Source organism: Haemaphysalis longicornis, unplaced genomic scaffold (assembly GCF_048455015.1).
Source record: "Haemaphysalis longicornis isolate Haplotype H1 unplaced genomic scaffold, Haemaphysalis longicornis Haplotype H1 scaffold_6, whole genome shotgun sequence".
NCBI classification, from domain to species: domain Eukaryota; kingdom Metazoa; phylum Arthropoda; class Arachnida; order Ixodida; family Ixodidae; genus Haemaphysalis; species Haemaphysalis longicornis.
In genome coordinates, this window is record NW_027526407.1 from 42,560,986 (window position 1) to 42,582,199 (window position 21,214).

The following is a 21,214-nucleotide window of genomic DNA, read 5'->3' on the forward strand; positions in this document are numbered from 1 at the left end:
GCTTATGTCTTAACTTAGAACACTTTATTGTGCAAGTTAAGTAGCATCAAATAAATGTTTTCTCTGAGCGTTTGGGGCGTGTGCCACTCTCAAGCCCAAGTCTTGAGCTCTTTTTGTGAAAAAGACAGACATTTTATAACTGTGCGGTCACCATCGAACTCATAGGCCGTTTGAAACAGGAGGAGACACACACCAAGACATTCATTTTCGAAAGCCTCGCGCTTTAAACAGCCTGGGCTTGGAAGCCACGTGCAGCCTCTCTGGAGTTTTTGTTTGGAAATTCAAAAAACGCAAGGAACCCTAGCCATATAAGCTTCGCTTGAAAAATTGCGATGCTGCTGTTGTGGCTGCAGGGTCCGACGACAACAACCTCAACTCGATCTTCTATGAGCATCTGACACGGTCGCTGCAGCAGTCGCTGTACGGTGACTTGGCCCTGGGTCGATGGGGCAACGTGACCCAGGGGGACTGCTTCGTGCTGGCCTCAGACAACCTCAACTGCCTGCTGCACATCATCGAGCTGGCCAACGGACTTGTCACCTTTCAGCTCCGCGGACTAGAGTTCAGAGGTGTGTGTGGCCTTGTTTGGAGAGTTGTACCGTGGGTCTCTGAATGCCTATTGCCGGCATCTATATCGGCAGTGTCGTCAATCATGACACACTGCGGAATTGTGTGTGGGGTCAAAATCCTGTTCATCACACGGTGCAGTGCTGAATATTTCTGCTTCTTTGCATAAGAGAAGACAGACGACAAGCGGGACGACAGAACATCCCCTGTTGAGGAGCAGGGTTTATCACAGTGTGTATAGTGCTATTTGGTATTTGCCTGTAATTTAATATCGGTACTTGGAATAAGTGAATGATGAACATTACCAGGACTTTTCCAGGTTGTTCCCAGGATTTTCCAGGTCATTCCTTATCGGTACCTGAAATCATTGAATGATGGACATTTTCAGGATGTTCCTAGGACATCCCCAGGACATTCCCAGGCTTATAATTTTGGAAAGTCTTATAGTGATTAGGCAGTGTCGTACTCTGAAAACATATTACCAGCGAAAGAAGACACGGACCAAGAAAGAAGCAGACAGGATGATTGCTTGACTTCAACTTCAGTGATCGTCCTGTCTGCTTCTTTCTTGGTCCATGTCTTTATTCGCTGGTAATATGTTTTCAAGTCAACACCAGCTAGCCCAACTTTCTGTCTTAACTGTACTCTCCATGACTGTGGTCAAAGTGGCATTGATTTCCAAGGACATTCCCAGGCTTGGACTTTTTGCCTAGAACCTCAGTTCTGGCCCTCTGTTTCGGCAATCTTGAGGCCAACAGGTAGCATGAAAGGATTTCCTGTCTTATCAACTGCTTATGACATGCTGTAGATGTTCAATAAAATGTGTTGTTGGGCTAGTTGGCACATACTTAGTGGGATATTCAAATCAGGCCTCAGGGGTTAACGAGAAGGTCCCCTTAACCCCCATGTTGTCAGAGTGGCACTGGTTACGACCCTGAAGTGTCAGGTACAGTTGGGCTAAATATAGATGCTTTAGCAAGTGGCAGAGAACACAGTCGCCCAGATATCTGAATTGGTAAGGCATCCAACATGTAATTGGAAAGCACGGGTTCAGTCTCCACTCTGGAAGCATGTTTTTCTCCACTTCATTACAAGAAAAAAAAAAAACTGAACAAGGTAAGAAATTTTGGTGTGGTGCCAACGTTTCAGCAAAGGTCCTTGCCTTCGTAAGGGCAAGTCCCTTTGTGCATATACATATATGCGTTCAAGCCTCCCTTCAGTGAGTGATAACCCTCCCTCTCCTGGTGTCCATTGCAGGCACTTACTGCCAGCAGCGAGAGGTGGAGGCCATCTCGGAGGGGGTGGAGGAGGATGAGGGCTGCTGCTGCTGCGAGCCGGGCCGGCTGCCGCATCTGCTGTCGGCCAACGCGGCTTTCGGCCAGCGCTGGCTCGCTTGGCAGGTGGCCGCTGCCCGCTACGTCCTTGAGGGATACTCCATCTCCGACAACTCAGCCGTCTCCATGCTGCAGGTGTTCGAGCTACGCAAGGCTCTCGTCACCTACTACGTCAAGGTGTGTGGTGCGAGCATTGGGGATCTTTTAACTCGAGCGGGTAGACAGGCGCCTAAGGTCTGTCCGGTATCCACGTATGCCGCACCACCTGGTAATCGATTCTTTTGGTGTTCGCGACTTGAACTCGGTAGGTGACTAACTATCTGCGAGTGCTATGGATTGTTGAACTTGGGTGGATAGATAAAGGTCCAAGTTCTGTCCAGCATTAATTTATGCGTTACAACTGGGAGCTCAGAAGGCGACCCACTAGCTTGACTGGGGCGCATTTTACACATTTGGACGAATTTTGTACAATTTTAATGTTCATGCCTTTTTTTATTTGTCAGGTCAGCTGTTGCCTGCTACGGGCACCCTTTCTGCAGTTCCAAGTTTGTGTCTGGTGCACTGGTTGCAGAAAGTAACTCCCTGGCACACTTATCCCTTGTTCGAAAATTGGTTGAAGTGTTCGGGCGTTGTGCAGTATCAGCAGATGTGACTCTGCTGTCATAAAAGAGTCACGAATGTGGCAACACTTTCAAATGATAAGGACTGGGATGGGCTTTAACTAGGAGAGAGGTAAGGCATGCAACTACAGGTACAAGACAGGTTCATTGCTTCTGTTTGTGCAATTTGCCATGACTCCTCTTGTTTTAGTGTGAACGTAAAGCTTTGACAAACGAGTGGGCCCAGAAGATTTCCATTTCAAGGCTGCGTGCTTAGGAACTTGCCACTCTGCCAGTCAGGTTATATAAGCTGCCGCCAAATAGCAGACTGGTTATGTGCATTCAAGTTGTATGAACTGGCAGAACTAGTGAAATTTCACCCTAACTCAGTCCCAAAGTAATCTCTGCTGCCGTATGGCAATAACTCTGTTGGCAGAAATAGATCCTAAGGGCGGTTGCAAATGCTGTAGCGTGTAGCTTGTTTCATGTGCATCTTTTTCCACCCAGGCCATAGTGTACTACACGATCACATCAAACCACCTGGAAGACTGGCTAGCCTTGCCGGCCGTGCGCGATGCCCTGCACCCAACGCTGGACCGAAGCTACACGGACGTGGACCCCGTCTTCAACATGAACATCGACGAAGACTACGACTTCCGGGCGTCGGGAATATCACGAAACTCCTTCTGCAACATCTACCTCGACTGGCTCCAGTTCTGCGTAGCACGCTCGGGAAAGGTGAGAACGGGCACCCTAATGGACGGGGGTGTGAAGTGCGTTGTGCATCGCTCTTTCGTACCTCCCGTCCATTCAACTGCTGCTTCTTAAGGGGGGACACCCCTCTTAAAACTATTTCTTTTAATTTTTAAGTAAACTCTGTGAAACTTATCAGTCTTGCTGCTTTTCCCCCACTGATTCTAAATATGGCATTATTTTTTTTGTTGGTCAATTAGGTCCCGAGATAATTAGAGGTAATTAACCATTTTTGGAGGAACAATAGACAAAACTGTGTTGGTCAGAAAACTGTAATCTTTACATTTTCCAACTCTATGAACCCTGGTGAGTGCAATAAGACTATCAGTTTTTTTATGCGTCGCTTGGAACTAATTTTACAGCTCATTAAACTTCAGTGTTTGAAGTTGGCACTCAAAATGGCTCCTTGCCAGTGTTGCCACCAAGGTTTAATGAGCTGTAAAATTAGTTCCAAGCGACGCATAAAAGAACTGATTGTCTTATTGCACTCACCAGTGTTCATGGTGTTGGAAAATGTAAAGATTAAAGTTTTCTTACCAACACAGTTTTGTCTATTGTTCCTCCAAAAATGGTTAATTACCTGTAATTATCTCGGGACCTAATTGACCAACAAAAAAAATAATGCCATATTTAGAATCAGTGGAGGAAAAGCAACAAGTCTGACAAGTTTCACAGAGTTTACTCAAAAATTAAAAAAGTTTTTTTAAGAGCAGTGTCTCCCCTTAATTCATTTTACAGTAAATGTGTAGTGCCTGGGTTTGCCCATATACAGTAGAACCCCGCTCTTACATTCCTCAGTGCTGTGTTTTCCCGGCTACTAAGTTGTTCTTGTCTGGTCCCGGCGCAGCTCACATTGAGTCTCATGTATTAAAATCCTCACTGTTACGTCGTAGCGTTGAACTAGTTCGGCTCAAAAAGTTAATGAATAAAATGCTTAGGAGTGCATTCCTGTGCATTTCACCCATTAACTTGGCCATTCGTAGGTCACTGAAAGGCCATTGATAGGCTATTTCAATGGCCTTGCAACCATTGGAAGGCCATTTACAGCTCGTGGCTGTCTTTTTTTTTTTTTTTTTTTTTTTCCACTGCTGGTTGAATGTTTCTTACAGAGTCTAGAACATGACCGGAACTCGATGGTGGTCTCGTTGTGCTTCTCACTGAGCCTGCTGGCACGTCGAGCTCTGGGAACTGCGTCCCACAACTCGTTCTCTAGGTGAGAAAACTCTCCCCAAAACTGCTACTGGCTTCACCTTTGATGCATAAAGTTAGCAGATCCAAAACCGAACCTGTATGAATGGAGGTCAGGTTAAAGGGGTCTTGTAACACATTATTGAATTGGGGAATAAACTCGTGCAGTTGTATAGAAAACCTGTACGGATGGAGGTCAGGTTAAAGGGGTCCTGTAACACATTATGTAAAGGGGTCTTATAACACATTATTTAATGGGGGAATAAACTCGTGCAGTTGTATAAGGAACCTATACAAATGGAGAGGTCAGGTTAACTCTTTCGTTACGGCGGAAAAACGGCCGATTTTAAGTGCTTCCACAAAACGTTTTTTTCTCTTGAGCTACTGGACACACGTAGCCTTGCTAGGCATGAAATTGTAGCTTATAGACTGCTCTTCCAAACACAAAGCAGCAGTTTTGTAAAAGGTACCATTACTTACAGTTTATTCGTCAAGTAATCAGAAAAAAGCCCCCAAGAAAAGTATACGAAAAACACAAATCGGCTCTTTTACCGGCACTAAAAATTATTCCAGGTATTTTAAGATATACAAATTGTTCCTACGTTCCTTGGCTATGATTCAATATATAAATGAACAGTGTACACCAAGTTTTAGTCAACCTAGCGCAACTGACGGCTGTGCCACGCCGCGAGGGCACTCAAGGGTGAGTGAGTCTCTGTAAAATGTGCATCCAAGTACCGTACGTACCCGATTCTAACGCGCACTTTTTTTCCGGAAAAATAGGTCGAAAAATTGCATGCGCGTTACAATCGGATACGGAACCGAAACAGCGGAAATTTTGTAGCACCCATCGCCATCGCCATGTCAAGATGGCGCTAAAGCTTTTAGCAACGATTTTTCGGACGCAGGAAGCATAGGCGCCAAGGCTTTTCTATCGGCGTTCACACAAATCGTCAAATCGTTCCTCTTACGCTCTTCATAACAGCAATGGCAGCAGCGGCTCTTACGCGTTCAAAACGAGCGGTCGGCTGAAGTGTGCGCCTCTGGAGAAGCTCGCGGGATGGGCGTGTGAGGCGTGGGCAACGATCCCATCGACCATGGTTGAACGTTAGTTCAAAAGTGTGGCATCGCGAACGTGCTTGACGGCACCGAGGACGAGATGTTGTGGTCAGCGGAGAGCGACGAGGAGTGTGATGAGTGAGATTACTTCGGGAAATAAATCACCCGTTTCTCTCGCATTCGTTTTTCTTGCTCACACAGTTCTGTATGCGTTACAATCGGAGGTGCAAGTTTCTTCGGTTTTTTGTCAGGAAAATCGGGTGTGCATTAGAACCGGGGGCGCGTTAGAATCGGGTAATTACGGTATACTCTTTTGTGTCCTCGCACAAAATCCTTATCAGTTCGGTGGTAAAAAACAAGAAAAAAAATCGAGCGCTCTCGACAAGCGTCGCACCTGAACCCTGCAGCGCTAACCTGACACGAGCGCCAGGTTATCTTGAAGGTGATAGCGCGATACGGCGCGGTGCATTTGGCAAAATATCCCGGCCGTAAGTTCTCGAGACCCTAAACACAAAATCAAAACCCCAGTCGTCAGATAAGAAGCATGTTTTGTTTATAAATACAGCGCGGAGTCACAACGAAATTACCTGCCAGCGCTTGTTGAAGTGCGAGGCACCTGAACCAGAGCTTCGTCGTCCTAACTGAAATCTGAAGATCCCACATCATTGCTTGACCCCTTGCATATGCTGGAATCAGAAAAATCGACAGCAAGAGCTGCCGAAGTGCTTGCTACAGCAGTCCGACTGTGCGGAGCACGGCGCGAACCCGACGCCATTTTTCCTCCTCATCCCCTCTACCGTCGGTTCAAATTTCTCTTGCTCACCGCCACCACATGAGACACATAAACAAATGAAACCGAAATCGAAAGAGAATTTGCCAATGAACACACCATATGGCGATAGTTGTCTGTGGAGCGCGGGTTTCAGATTTTGCGGGAGATTTAAAATCATCGGACGCCGGCTTCCGATTGCCTATGGCGCCTTTTCTGGTTATGTTGTTTTAATGAAAATGAAGCGCTAAACAGCTGTTAGCAACATTTATTTTTTTACTAAAAAAGCTATGCATCCTGGCTGTCGTGTGGTGGTGTTAACACCGTCACTTTTCACTCGACGATCCACAACCTGGTTCATGCGGGACGTGTCGGGCGTGTTTCTCGATGACTTTTTATGGCACATTGTTTATTCTAGGTTTACTGCTTGTTACAATGCACAGTTTTAGGTTCTACAGTGCACAGTTCTAGTTTTAGATTACAGTTTTAGCCTTACATTACTTTAGATTTAGATTACAGTGCACAGTTTTAGATTGGATATGAAGGACGTGGGGTTCAATTCCCCGGCGGTGGTGGCTGCTTTTCAAACGGGGGTGAAAAGTGAGAATGTCTGCTTGTCGAGATTTCGGCGGACGTTAGAAGATCCCCAGGTGGTTGAAATTAATCCGAAGCCCTCCACTATGCTTTGCCGCATAGTCCAGCTTTAGCATTGATGCATTAGACCATCGAAATTCTTGAAATCTATTGGTTACGTACCGCATTCAATTTTGAAACCATGTTTTGTCTTTTGCCGCCGCAGTAGCGTGGACCTGCTGCTGTATGGCCTGCACGCGTTGTTCAAGGGCGACTTCCGCATCACGTGCGTCCGCGACGAGTGGGTCTTCCAGGACATGGAGCTGCTCCGTCGTGTGGTGGCCCCCAGTGTCCGCATGGCCCTCAAACTGCACCAGGTCAGTTCCAGGGGTGCCCTAGGGTCTTGTCTCTATGTGGTGGGTGAGAGGGGAGGATGTGAGATCGGAGGGACTTCCGAGGGATGTTCGAGCTGAGCAAAGGAAGGGCGATTGTTGTTTGGCGGTTATAACTTGTTTCGTGTCACTGCACAGCACGCGATAGCTTTGCCAGAATTTAGGATTGTTTCGTATCGCTGATCACTGCACGACAACTTTGCCAAAGTTAAGGATTGTTTCATATCGCTGAACACCTCACGATAGCTTTGCCAAAGTTTGATTGTTTCATATAAGCGCAATAGCTTTGCCAAAGTTTATGATTGCTTCGTATCGCTGAACACCACGCGATAGCTTTGCCAAAGTTTGATGGTTTTGTATAGTGGAACACCACGCGATAGCTTTGCCAAAGTTTAGGATTGTATCATATTGCTGAACAATGTGGGATAGCTTTGCCAAAATTTATGGTTGTTTCGTATCGCTGAACACCACGTGATAGCTTTGCCAAAGTTTGATTGTTTCGTATCGCTGAACACCACACGATAGCTTTGCCAAAGTTTTGGATTGTATTTGCATTGCTGTATACCATGCAATCACTTTGTTATAGTTTATGAATTCATTTTTCACTGGCACCGCAGTCCTGCATTTCTGTTTTTGTATTTAGCAATACTGCATCGGCGTGTGCATGCATGACCTTTTTCTTGCTTATCTTATGCTTCTATGATGGTACTTGGGGATTACCCAAAGAGGGAAATGGTTGGCGCACGGATACCCCTGGCGGGCATCAGTATTTGTGATGACATGCACTGCAGGACCATTTTCTTTCGGCCGAGTACGATGATCACGCGACGCTCTACGAGGCCATCAGCAACTACGAGAAGAACCTGGTCATCTCCCACGAGGCAGACCCAGCATGGCGTAATGCAGTGCTCTCGAGCGTGCCTTCACTGCTGGCTTTGCGGTGAGTGGACTCAGGTTTGATTTGGGTTGTTGTCCGGAGGGGAATAAGGAATTAGAGAGAAAGCCACTGTCAAGATAAGCTCTAGATTCACCTGGGAGGGATGTTACTGGCTTGCCTCTTTCTTTAACCTAACCCTCGTTGTAAACGAAAGGTGGTTCCTTCAAATGGACGGCACATGCCGAATAAATGCACAGTCATGGAAAAATCAAATGCGAACACGAAAATGTGAGCAAGAACACGCAAATTTACAAAATACTGGTTGTGGAGGCCGAATAATGGCATGCTATAGGTATATCTAAAAGCAAAATTTTCCAACTTTGCTTCTGTAAAAAGGCCACGCATCAATTTTGACTTTCATGGCGCACTATTTTTGTGTTCTGTGGGCGCGTTTCATTTGTCCATGACTACTTTCAGCGGCAACTCGAAATAATTTCAATATGAACATAAACTATGCAAGTAGGATTCAGGTTGGGGGGGGTGAACAGCATGTAAAAGTAGGGAGAAAAAAAAGAAAAGAATGCATGATGTTTTTGCAAGTGTGCAGAAATGTTCTTGGGAAATAGTACTTATAGTCTGTACAACTTGCGACATTGTTGAACGAAAAAATTGCATGGTGCATGTCTCTTTTGTAATTACGTAACATGTAATATTCTGTAGTCCTGTGACGCAATTGTACCTACAGTGCAGTTATTTGCTTTGACCATCCTCAGTGCATAACAGACATCACGATGCTGCCAGCCAGAGTGTAATTGCACATTGTTTGCAGTCTTTGTCAAAAGTTTCTACCTCTGAACTACTGAAAATTGTGACTGAATTATTTGATTACAGCAACAAAGGAAAGTGCTTTCACCAGCTTTCAAGCATGAAACATTTCAGTCTCACTAGAAAGGAAAGCTTTTATGTTGAATTCTTTGGGGGCCTGTGAACTCAAACACGGCCCAGAAAATTTTGGCATAGACTGTACGTGTATTGTAATTGAATACAAGGGCACTGTTTCGGACACAAAACATTTCAGTCTCACTGGAGAGGAAAGCTTGTAGGCTAAATTCTTTGTGGCCATTGTATGTTGAATAGCTTGTGGCCAATGAATTCTTAACATGGCCTAGAAAATTTTGACAAAAACTGTACTTGTAATAATAATTGAGTACATGAACAATATTTTTGGCATCAAACATTTCAGTCTCACCGAAAAAGAAGCTTGCATGTAGAATTCATTCTGTCCTATTAAGTCTTAACACGGCCTAAAAATTTTTGGAAAAGACTGTATGCACATTGTAATTCAGTACAGGGTCATATTTCTGGCACGAAGCGTTTCAGCCTGAGTAGGCAGGAAAGTTTGTATGGTGATTCATTGGTGGCCTGTTAACTGTTAACATGGCCTAGAAAATTTTGGCAAAGACTGTATGTGCATTGTAATTCAATAACAGGTCATATTTTGGGCACAAAACATTTCAGCCTCACTAGATAGGAAAGTTGTGCATGTTGAATTCTTGGTGGCCTGTTAACTGTTAACATGGCCTAGAAAATTTTGGCAAAGACTGTATGTGCATTGTAATTCAATAAAAGGGCATATTTTGGGCACAAAACATTTCAGCCTCAATAGATAGGAAAGTTGTGCATGTTGAATTCTTGGTGTCCTGTAAAGTCTTAACATGCCCTAGAAAATTTCAGCAAAGACTGTACATGTATGTTACTGAATGTGTGGGGCAACATTCCACGTGACATTTCTTGTCCCTCCTTCCTGCAGGCATGTCTTTGACGACAGCTCCGACGACTACAAGATCATCATGCTGAACAAGCGGCAGCTCAGCTTCCGGGTGATCAAAGTGAACCGGGAGTGCGTTCGTGGACTGTGGGCGGGGCAACAGCAAGAGCTCGTGTACCTCCGGAATCGAAACCCCGAACGCGGCAGCATCCAGAACGCACGCCAAGCGCTGCGCAACATCATCAACTCGTCGTGTGACCAGCCCATCGGCTACCCCATCTATGTGTCGCCGTTGACCACCTCATTTCTGGAGACATCGGAGCAGCTGTGCGGACTCATTGGCGGTCCCCTGAGCCTGTCTCGCTTTGGAGGCGCTCTCCTCGGATACTGGAATCGGTTAGTGGTGGTTTTTAAGTGCAGAGCTCTTTGGGGGCTCGCCTTGTCGTCGTAGCTTGCTTGCTGAACACAGGTAGAGCCACACAGTGTTCCGTTGCAGTGGCTGTCGTCGCGGTGTAACCCAGAGGCTTCCAAAGCCAAGCGGTTTATGTAGTCATAAGCGTTTGAAACTCGTGAACCGCTGGCACATGTCATACATTTCCCCACGCAAAGTAAACTGCAGGAGCATTCAAGGCAAAATACAGGTAGTTAACCGGCAGTGTTCGCATTCTTTCAGTTAGGAACGCTGGTTGGGTTGGTTTTTACGATAGTAAGCAAAAAAATAAAAGTGGCAGTACAACACTGGCACGTGCGAGAGCAAAAGCAAGCACAAAAAGAACAGAATTCCTGCTGGTGCAGTTTCAGGCAGGGGGTGCGTGAGCACTGCGAAGGTGGGAAATTTGACATGCGTTGGACAAACCTCCATTGTATTCCTTGGGAGAGGACCGAGACAGGGCGGCGAAGAGCGTGATGGGTGGTTAGAGTGAGCGGACATCTTTCACATTGAGTGGAACGGCTTTAATTTTTTTCTTTAGGGGAGGATGGTACGTTTGCCATCAGGAAAAAGGGTGGAAAGAATATTTGTTTACCGTATTTATTCGAATCTAGGCCGGCCCCGATTCTAAGCCGACCCCCGAAAGTCCGAAGGCGCGAAAAAAAAAAAAACTTATCTCGAATGTAGGCCGAACAAAAAAAGGCAGGGTCAGCGTTCACAAAAAGAAAACACGTTTATTGAACATGAAGATGCGGTGCTGGAACTCAATCAGTTTCTCTTCAAAATCACCGGGCAACTTCTGGGCGATTGAGGTTCGACGACGGAGGCTAAAGCCGAAGTGCTTCATGAATTTCTGTAGCCAGCCCCGACTGGCTTTGAAGTGTGCCCGCGATAAGCCTCGTTCCCTTAAAAGCTCCCTTGCTTTTGCCTGGAGCACTTCCGTCGTTACTGGAAGGGCAGCTGCTCGCTGCGTCTGAACGAAGTCAGCCAATGCCATCTCCATTTCATGGTGACGGCATTCTCGTGGTCCGGTGATTGCCAACCTCGTTGCGGCGCACGCAAAATCCTCTCCCGTTGCGTCCTCCAACGACGGACATTTTTTTCATCCACGCCGAAGTCCCGCCCGGCTTGAACGTTCGACGACAACTCCGCAGCTAAAACAACTTTTCTTTTAAAAGCGGCACTATAATGGCACCGCTTCTTTTCGCGCTGTCAAAACCAAACGCCACACCGCGCGCAGGCCACTGTCCCACAGAACAGGGTCCGCACAATTCAAAATGGCGGCCTATGGCCCTTAAGTGGCTACTGGCTCGTCTAGTAATGGCTACAATACTTTCTTTTCTGGGTGGCGCTAGCTGCGCGCCACTTTACTTGGAAATTGGCGCGTATTTCAAAATCCTCGAATCTAAGCCGACCCTGGAGTTTGATATATCAGTATTTCAAAAAAACTATCGGCTTAGATTCGAATAAGTACGGTAGTTTCCTCTGGCAATTAAAGTTCTTTATTGCAGTTTATTGAAATACCGCCTTTTCAATAAGCAAACCCTATATAAGTAAATGTGTTCTTTTTCTGAATGTTTGCTATGCAGAAAAAATGAAGCTGCGCTGTGGTAAGTATTTTGTGCCCAAAAACACCGAGAGAAGCTCGGGGCTTTTCTGAGGTGTGCAGTTTAAACCTACTTGTAACACGCATTGTTTGATAGTGGCGCGATGTGTGGGGAGCACTGTGTTATGGCACCTCTTCACACAAGCTGAGGCGAACCTCATAGGGCATTCAGGTGTTAGTGCATGCTATGAAGTTCCTCATTTTTCGTGTTTAAAGAGCCGTAATGAGCATCAAAATGGAAGAGGGAATGTGAACAGTTTGGCTCTGACCAGACAGCGTCTTCCGTTGAAGCATTTTGTTGACAGTGGTCCATGCTCTCCTCTAACCCACCAGCCTCAAGATCCGATGTGGTGAAGGCTGTTCCAGCGGAGGCACCGCCATCCAAGACGACGCCATTTTCGACTACACCATGGCCGGTTCGCTCTCCGGAAGCATTTCGAGAGGTAAGGAAAGCCCGTTTCGACTGCCCTGCACTTGGCTTTGCGTTCCCCAGCTTCAGTGTGCTTTGGTGTGTCTTTCAATAGTTCTTCTCTTTTCCCCCTCCTCCCCTCCCCTCTTCCCTTTTCTTCCTCTCAATTTTCCTTCTCTTCCATTTTCATCCCTTCCTTCCTCTTCATTTTCATCCTCTTTTCCTCCTCCACCTCTTCCTTTTCCCTCAACCTGCTTCTTTTTCCTCTTTCCTCTCCATGTCATCTTCCTTCTGGTCTCCCCTTTTCCTCATCTTCCCTTTTCCTCACCCTGATTCTTTTTTCCTCCTTTTCCCTTTCCCTCCCACCTTACTTTCCTTCTCTACCCATTTCTATCTTTTTCCTTTCCCTCATACTGGCTCTTTCTTCCTCATCCCCTTTCCTCACCTGCCTCTTCTTTTCTTCTCATCATCCTCCTCTCTCCTCCCTTTTCCTCTTCTTTCTCATTCCCAACCCTGATTCTTTTTTCCTCCCCTTCCCCTTCCGTCTTACTTTCCTTCTCTTCCCATATCAACATTTTCCCTTTTCCTCACGCGGCTTCTTTTTCCTCCTCTTCCCATTTCATCCCCCACCTCCTTTCCTTCTCTCCCCATTTCCTCACCTGCCTCCTTTCTTCTTCTTGTCATCCTCCTCTCTCCTTCCTTTTCCTCTGCTTCCTCCTCCTTTTTCCTCCCCTTCCTCCACAGCAGCATGTAAGTTTGCCTCCCTAAGCCTGCCGCTTGAGAACCGCCTACCGCAGCCACCGTGAGCGGGTGGTTGATTCGATGTGCGCATTATTTCTGACTCGTCTCACAGGCTTGTCGACCAACGTGCGATACCAGTATGTCAACCAGGCGGAAGACTGCGTGTAGCTCCCCCCGCGGGCGCTGTCTTTTTTGTTGTAGGTGAATCGAGGGGCTCGAGAGATCGCGGTTCAAGGCAAGTGGGAATGAGTAGCGTTTAAGAGGTAAAACAGAGTGCGCCTTTTCTTTTGTTTGGCTTTATCGTGCTTCGCTGACATCAATCTGCTTTCCCTGCTGACGTGATTTTGGAAGAACGGTGAATTGGCAGTGCAGGTATTGCCATGTTCTTTTCTGCTTGACCAAAATGTGCGTGATTCTTCAAGAGTGCAGGATGTTTTTCGCCTAGTATGCCTTATCTTAATGTGCATTTGCCTGTACAGCTTTGAATAGAAAACTGATTTGGAAGACATGGTAAGGCTTTTGCACCCATGTTTGATGTTCTGCTGTGATTCCTGTGGTCTTACGTGGTTTGCAACTGCAGCAGACTATTTGTGTCGCAGTTGTCTTTTATTGTCAAGATGAATAGAAACTAAGAAGCTTTGGAATTGTTACTTGGTCACTTTCAAAGCAGTCAGTTTATTCTCCTCCAAACCACATGTTGTCATAGATGACATCACCTGCCTTAGGTCCTACAGAATGGAAAACATTTTGCCCAAATTGAGGGTAGGCAGTCACCCGTAAGCATAGACAGTGCACGTTAACTCTTTATGTTGACAGTGATGACAGTGGGCCGTCGCCAAACTAGCTTTAACTCCAGGTTACCATTTTACCATGCTTGTTCCGCTTCGCTGAGCAAGGCGTGCGTCAGAAGTGAGCGTGTGGACGAAACGTTCCTTTTTCCGCACACACGCAGCTCGGCGCAGCCATTCAAGCGGCTCTCACTCAGTGAGCCACTCGGCGGCAGACACGGGAAGCAGCAATGGAGGAGGGAACGTCGGCGGCCTCGACCAAGGCAGCCGGAGCATCGGCCGCACGTCAGCGTCGAGCAGCATCGGCCGCGGAAGCACTCTGAGCAGCCTGGGTCGCAACAGCACCAGCTTCACGCAAACCTCGCTCAACAACTTGACAGTGTCGTCGTCGCTCGTGTACAAGCCGAGTGGCACGCCGATTGGAGGCGCGACCATCCTCAGCACAACGCCATCCAGACAGCAGCAAGCCTGCGTGGGCGAACTCCCGCTGACGGCGCAGTCTGGACCGTTTCTGGTTGACATCACGCGGAGGAGCTCCGCGTCCGCAGCTCCGCTCTACTCCGGAAGCATCGCGGCCAACATACCTAGTCTCGCTGCAAACTTGGCCGGTTTCGCTGGCATCACCGGAAGCTCGACTGGGGTCTCAGGTGTCGCCACCACAAACAACAGTGCACTTTGAAGAGTGTCAGTGATGATTTATTTTTGTCGCCTTGAAGGAGATTAACGAGACGTCTGTTCGCGTGGTTGTTTCTGCCGCCAATCCCGCAAGCTGTGGGAACGGCCATCTCAGATTTGTCGTTGAAAAACTGTTACCAGTGACCCTGTGTGTTGTGTTTCGGGTCTGGGAAGTGTGTCTTGCAGGCTGGGGTGAAGTGCTGTTGTTTTTTCCCGCACATTCTTAATGCGATGAGAAAAAGACTGTGTTAGGGCTGAGCTAAAGTCTGTGGGGGAAATGTGACCAGCCTGTCTTATCTTTTCGCAAAGTTTGACCATGTTGCGATTTACGTTTTTCTCACTTCTTACGGCGTTGTCTGTGACAGCTACACCTGACCTTGTATTCAAAGTTCGAGCGCGGCCTTAGTGCTTTTTTGTCTCGTCGGCGTACCGTCGGTGATTGATTGCGTATTTGAACATTTGTCAGCCCAAAATGAATTCGTATTGCGTTTTGCTCGTAATGAATGACAGTCTTTGTTGATAAACGGTCAGAGTCATTAGCAATGTCCCTTACTACTTAATGGGCGCAGTCATGCTGGGTGCTGACAGTTCCTCGTCTTCACAGTGACCTGGTGCACATTGAATGATCATATAACATTGACTTTTTATGAGCTTTCTGTATTGTATTGACTTTTTATGAGCTTTCTATACCGTCATTGTAAAAAGCACATCCTGTTTTATATGGAGGTCTGTGAGGAACGCAGGATGAATATTATAGTCCGTGCTGGTAGTAACGAGGTATTGATAATGATAGTAAGATGAGATGCCTAGTAGGTAGTAACAAGATATCGTAGTTTCCTCCAAGCTGTGGTGAGTAGAAATAAACGCGCTGATCTTACCATCTTTTGGGCTTGAGGTGATGTATGGGCACATTGCAATGTATCTCCGTTTTATATGTTCGGTGGGATAATGGTGTAATGAAAGACTGGTGCTTGATGTAATATAGGACCTACGTTAAATAGGTGAGACCATTTGGTTTTACTGATAAGTTTATTGCTGATGTCTTTATCGATTCTGATTTTGTTTCTGAAGGCTTTAACCTAACTTATGAACCTAAATTTATGGCCAGTCATTGCATCAAATGTGACTTTGGTACTTATAAACTTAGCTTAACGAATAAACCTGGAAAAAACAAATATCAAAGGAACATTACTTCAAGGGAGCTTCAGAAAGCCTGCAGTTGGCAGTTATTGTTACAGGATGCAATTTCAGTGAGTCACGCATTGCGTAAAGTATAGAGTGGCAGCGAACGGATTTATGCAAGTCTGCGTACACTTTATCTCAGCCTATAAATTGTGCTATATAATGTGAAATAATTCATAATTCCTAATGATGGTTTTGTGTATCCAAATGTATTTTAGATGTTTTAGTAATTAGGTGATTAGCCAATTTTATACTGGCGGAACCTAGCGGATTTTCTTAAATTACAAAATTCTAATATGCCTTACCGATAAGCAAACCTATGGTTATTAATAGTAGTTTTAAAGTTTCAGTTCATTTCACATTTCTAACATCCAAGTAATGTGGTGAGTTCTAGTAATGAATTACAGTAAAATCTCGTTACAAGAGACACTGTTACAAGAGGCACTTGGTTATAAGAGACATTTGAATGAAAGCGGTTTGGTCGGTTTTCCTATGTTCGCCATGTTAGCAACATTGCATACTAGATACCTTAGTTACAAGAGACGTTTTTTGGTTCCCTTGAGTGTCTCTTCTAACGAAGTTTTACTGAATTGCAAATTGACGGAGAACCAAAATAAACTGAAGACAGTAGTATCCTGAAAATTCATTGCTAGAATATAATTTTCAATGCTTTATTCTGTCCCTCTCTCGTGCATAGTTTTGTTCAAGAGCCGTGCAAGATGCTTTTCAAAGGATAAATTTTTCCAAAAATTTCGCATTTTGCATACTTCTAAAGCTATAAAATTTTGTAACTGAAAAATGTTCACTAATTCACTCATTCAGAGTTTGTTATTGACCCTAAGTAATTTTGCAAAAATATGTTGAGGTTATTCGCACTGCCATGAATAATTGTTGATTTGGAGCAATTTCAAAATGTGACTGTTTTGTGGCTCTATCCATTCTCAAACACCAAAAAGAAAAATTCAGTTTACGTTTATTTCTCTATTCATTGTGAATAGGCCGATGTCAGGATTGGTGTTATTGAGTGCGTCGGTTTGTATGAACATGTTTCATCTTTAAATATAATTTAAACAATTGGCTTAAAAGTGAACTTTTATATGAATCTAACATTATTCAATATCTGAACTGATCGGTGCTACAGGTTGCTCATGTCCGTATTTTAACACTTTCGGTTCTGCTGACCACATATTCGCCTTGGCTCTTGGCACATAATTGATATACTACTGTGTACTGCTGCACCACTGCAAACAAATTCTTTATAACACATCCCAATGCGTTTCCTTTCATTAGCACGGTAACTTAATCTACGTTACGTTAATTGTGGTGATCCGACAGGCAGATATATAGGCAAAGTGTTGAACATAAACAAGTTGCTAAACGCCAGTATGCTTCAGGAGCAATTGAATTTTCCTCGGTGCTCTTAGGCTTTGAACAAGAACACACTAGTCATCGTTGCTGAATGCCCTCACAGAATGCTTGCCCTGTTAAATGCACACTGCCTGTACATATTGTACAAAGGTAGTCACTGGACGCGCTCCTTTTATAAGCTGTCCACTGAGCTGTAACTAGGAGTCCCCTGCGCGTGTGATACATGGGATATTAACTGTACATAGTGTATTCATTTCATCCATTTTGGCCCTCTTGTGCTTAAGACCTCATGGTGGAATGGTCTCGTATCTTTTAAGCATTGGGGATTTGCGGCACCGAAGCTATGTGCATCTTTCTAGTCTTTGGTGGGAACTGTTTCTGATGCTACATTTCTTGCTTTGTATGCATGTCTCTTGAAAGATTGTCTGATACGAGTGGAGTGAGTGACGTTTACGAATTTGTAAGCTACTCCTACGATTCGGTTTGGGGAGGTTTCTTTTTTGTTTCCTTAAATTTTGAAGGGACTGTGTGAAAGGCTGTTTTTATTTGTTCTTTTTGTATTTGCAATTAAATCATCAATGAGATGCAACATTCATGTTTTGTGTCTTTTTTTATGCTGTGAATGTGCATCGATATAAAATGAATACGAGTAAAAGGAGAAAATCTTTTGATGATAAGGGGGGTCTTTTCAAGCGTTCTTTAGAAAAACTTTTCACTCAAAGGTGTAACATATTAGGCTACATAAAAGGGTGTAAATTACGCCCACCTCCCTTCGCCGGAACCCTAGTGTGATGCGACGCTGAAGGGGATTCCATTGGCGTCGCACCAAGCAATCGTCGGGTACGGCAAGAGAGCAAGCGCAAGCGCGGATGACCGTCGACTGAGAGACCGGCCGGAGCGCGGCTCTCCGCTTCTATGCGCAGCGCGCCCGAAGGAGAGGAGACCGCAGAGAGAGAGAGAGTACTGCACATGCGCACAGTGCGCAGCCACGCGCAGCGTGACCACAGATGTTGGGAGAGAGAGTTCGCTATCGGAGAGAGGAGGGGAGGCGAGCGGAGGAGAGACGCAGCTGTGCGGACGCGGACGACGGACGCACGCAAAACAGGGCCGCCGGCAAGAGATGCTCCTCTCAGCGTCGCATCGAAAACTTCACTCAAAGGTGTAACATTAGGCTGTATAAAAGGGTGTAAACTTTGACTCCCTTAAAGGGACCCAGAAAAGCTTTGTGAAGGTGGCAATCAAATGCATTCAGGTGGTAGAACACATAACCGGGGATTTTTGACTGAAGTGTGAGCCCCATACGTTGTACGGATAATTTGTAAACAATTTTTGAAGGTCACCTTTCTCAGCCGATCAGCACGACGCCGCAGCGAGCCGACCACGGCTGACGTAACACCGACCGCGGCTGACGTAACGCCGGTCGCGGTTCGTGAAAGGCGTGCCAATTGTCCTTGGACAGGAGGTTGCCGACACCCTCTCAAATGGAGCTGCATGTGGCACAGGTATAGTATGCCACAATTGCTACGCAGGAAGTCTTTGCTCGTTTTGTAGCCAAATGCTGAATGGTCGATGCTGCTGCCAAACTTTCGGGCATGGGCTTTGTCAAGCTGAAGTACATCGATGCCACTCACGAAGTGGTCAGCCAGGTGCGGCACAAGTTGTCCTTGGTCTCTTATGGTACCACAGATGGCTCGAGTTGGGCGTTGGCTGCTGCACAGGTCGCGGCTGGTTGGCGCTGTTGACGGACTTGGAACCTGTAGGTGGCTGGCTCACGAGCGTTTTTCACTTTTTCTGTCCATGGACAAAGTTTTCGGCATGCTGGGCTTGCTGTTGGCTGGGCTGAAAGTAGTTGGCAGGTGGTTCACCGACAGTATGAACTCTTTCTGGCTGTTGAAGGAATTCTGTATGTGCTTGACTTCTTTGTGAGAACTGGCCTGACAGAACTTGGTTTCGCCACCCACCGGCGTCAAGCGTACGGCATCCGGGAGGCTCAGAAGGAAGCGGAGGGGGCCACAGAAGCCGTACTGTTTGAATGGAAGCTCCTGGCCTTTACTCGTTTTGAATTCGCACAGAAGCTGTAGAGTTAGCGGTTGCTTGGCTGCGATGAGCAAGGCACGGATGATGGCTTTGATTGTAGCTCATTACATTCCCCTTTGAAAGCCATGGTTCACTAGGGCCCCTGAGTTTTCAGGAACTCCTTTCCTTCTGCATCGTACCAGTACGAGCTCCGACTGTAGGGCAACGCGCTAGCAGGTAAACACGGAGCTTCATATCAGTGATATGGTCAAGATCATCGCTGTGGCAAGCAAAAACAGCTCAGTGTTCGGCCAATGTACCTTTTATAACTGCGTGCTGGCTGGGAGTGGGCTGGCTGCAAAGCGGGACGATGGAATATTGGGGTGATGGCGCGCGAACACCGCGTCGAATGCGACGGTGTCATGCGACAGGGGCACTTCTTGAGGGCAATGTTTGGGCTACTAACACTTGCTATGGTGGCTGCTCTGCCAAAGGCAACGGATCATGTTGCAGGCAGTCTTTGGCACTGTCTCTGGCAAGGCTAAGTTCCGTGGCTGGGTCTAACGTCAAAGGCATTGCGGCGGACGAGGCAGAAGCCTTCGCTTCAACCGGGGGGCTAGCTTCATGCTGCTGCCAAATGTCGGCTTCCAGTCACCGAATGAGCTCTTCTTTGAAACCGGCAGTGTCCAGCTGTCGCCGTGCCAGTTCTTTCCGTATGAGGTCGATGAATAGGCGCAACATTGTCACTGAGACGAGCCGCTCCCACACAATTCCCGGCATGATATTTCGCCAAGCCGGATACACGCAGGCGGTCACACACAAAACACAATCTTGCTGGAGCGTCCGCCAGAAAGATTGGCGGACGCTCCAATCTTGCTGGGGGTCTAGACCACCGGCTCTCTCAAGAGCACCAGCACACCTTTGCCCTCCCCCCTCTCCCCCTCCCCCAAATGTGTGTGCATCACATTACCCACACGAGCGCTGATGTAATTCTGCCTGGATCCACAACGGTTACGTATACATTCTAAAATGTCACACGAAGGAAATTTAGAGCAATCGTCAGCGTTACTTCAGTAACAAAAATGACAGAGAAATTATCAACTCTGCAAGTTTAGGCCACTCTATCATGTCGTAGCCTCTTCTGTGTCTATCATGTTGTATCCTGTAGCCATGCTTCAGTTTGAACATCAGGGCCTCTGTTATCGAATGGAATACTTTAACTGTGTCATTACTGGCCGTTTCATGCTGAAGCGTGGTAGTCTGTAGCATTTATGTATGCGTGACCATGCCATTAGGCATGTTTTCTTGGTGCACTCCGGGAAACAAAATGCTGACTTGTTTCGAGCATCGCATCATGCCCAAAGGTCATGCTGGGTCTGTACGACTGTCCAATGCTGTTTTTTTGGTGGACTAAGGAGCTTTCCAACTTAATTTCCATTTCCCGTGTCAGTAACGAAAACTACAAAATTCTTATGCGCCCTATACATTCCAAAACCGTCCATGCTCTTACACTGTAAAGACTAAACCGACAGTATGTATTCGGCTGAACAGTGGCAGTGTGTGCTAAAAAGTTAGTCATTTCATTAATGTCTGAAACCAAACTGGTAGAACCTTATTATGATTCCTTCCTCAGATCTTACGACAGAATTCCAAATGTGGCAAGATTTTGCTCGACTTGCACAGGACATGCCTAACCGCAAGAGCATGGTCACACACCGCCGTCTTTGTGTTATTATTTTTTCTTGCTAAATTTAATGTTTGATATGGCATTGAATAATGAACTTAGCAGTGGCTTGCTATGCCTTATCCAGGAGTGGTTCTTACACTTGAAGGGATGGCCGCCCCAGAAAAGTTACTGTATAGTACGGGCCTCCAGGTAGGCTATAGGGCATTTATGCACGAAGCATTGAATACTTGACAGAGAATAATGCACCTATTTCAGAACCCCAAGAGGGAGCTCAGTACAGCAGACTCGACATCTGGGCTGTACTGAAATGTCGACCAGCTTCTTATGTTTGCTCAGAGCTCTGATAGAAGCTGCGAGATGGGCTGCGTTAGAGACTCAAAACAAACGGAAATCACAACTGGCATGGCTTGACAAATACCGATGGCTGAATTAT

The 21,214-nt window shown here is 46.2% G+C and overlaps 1 protein-coding gene across 4 annotated transcripts in view; it reads left to right on the forward strand.

Annotated features, from left to right (window-relative positions):
• Positions 1-17,667, forward strand: part of Pcx (pecanex) — a 79,934-nt gene extending 62,267 nt beyond the window's left edge. For 2 of the 4 annotated variants that reach the window (XM_077674107.1, XM_077674109.1), the window contains exons 30-38: positions 354-569; positions 1,825-2,078; positions 3,008-3,238; positions 4,363-4,466; positions 7,069-7,219; positions 8,026-8,174; positions 9,922-10,275; positions 12,249-12,358; positions 14,018-17,667. In XM_077674107.1, the coding sequence (XP_077530233.1) occupies positions 354-569; positions 1,825-2,078; positions 3,008-3,238; positions 4,363-4,466; positions 7,069-7,219; positions 8,026-8,174; positions 9,922-10,275; positions 12,249-12,358; positions 14,018-14,532 (2,084 nt within the window). In that variant the 3' untranslated portion in view covers positions 14,533-17,667. Of the gene's footprint in view, positions 1-353; positions 570-1,824; positions 2,079-3,007; positions 3,239-4,362; positions 4,467-7,068; positions 7,220-8,025; positions 8,175-9,921; positions 10,276-12,248; positions 12,359-13,177; positions 13,301-14,017 lie in introns of all 4 variants that reach the window. The other 2 variants (XR_013317002.1, XM_077674108.1) reach the window with 2 other exon arrangements.
• Positions 17,668-21,214: the final 3,547 nt, after the last annotated feature.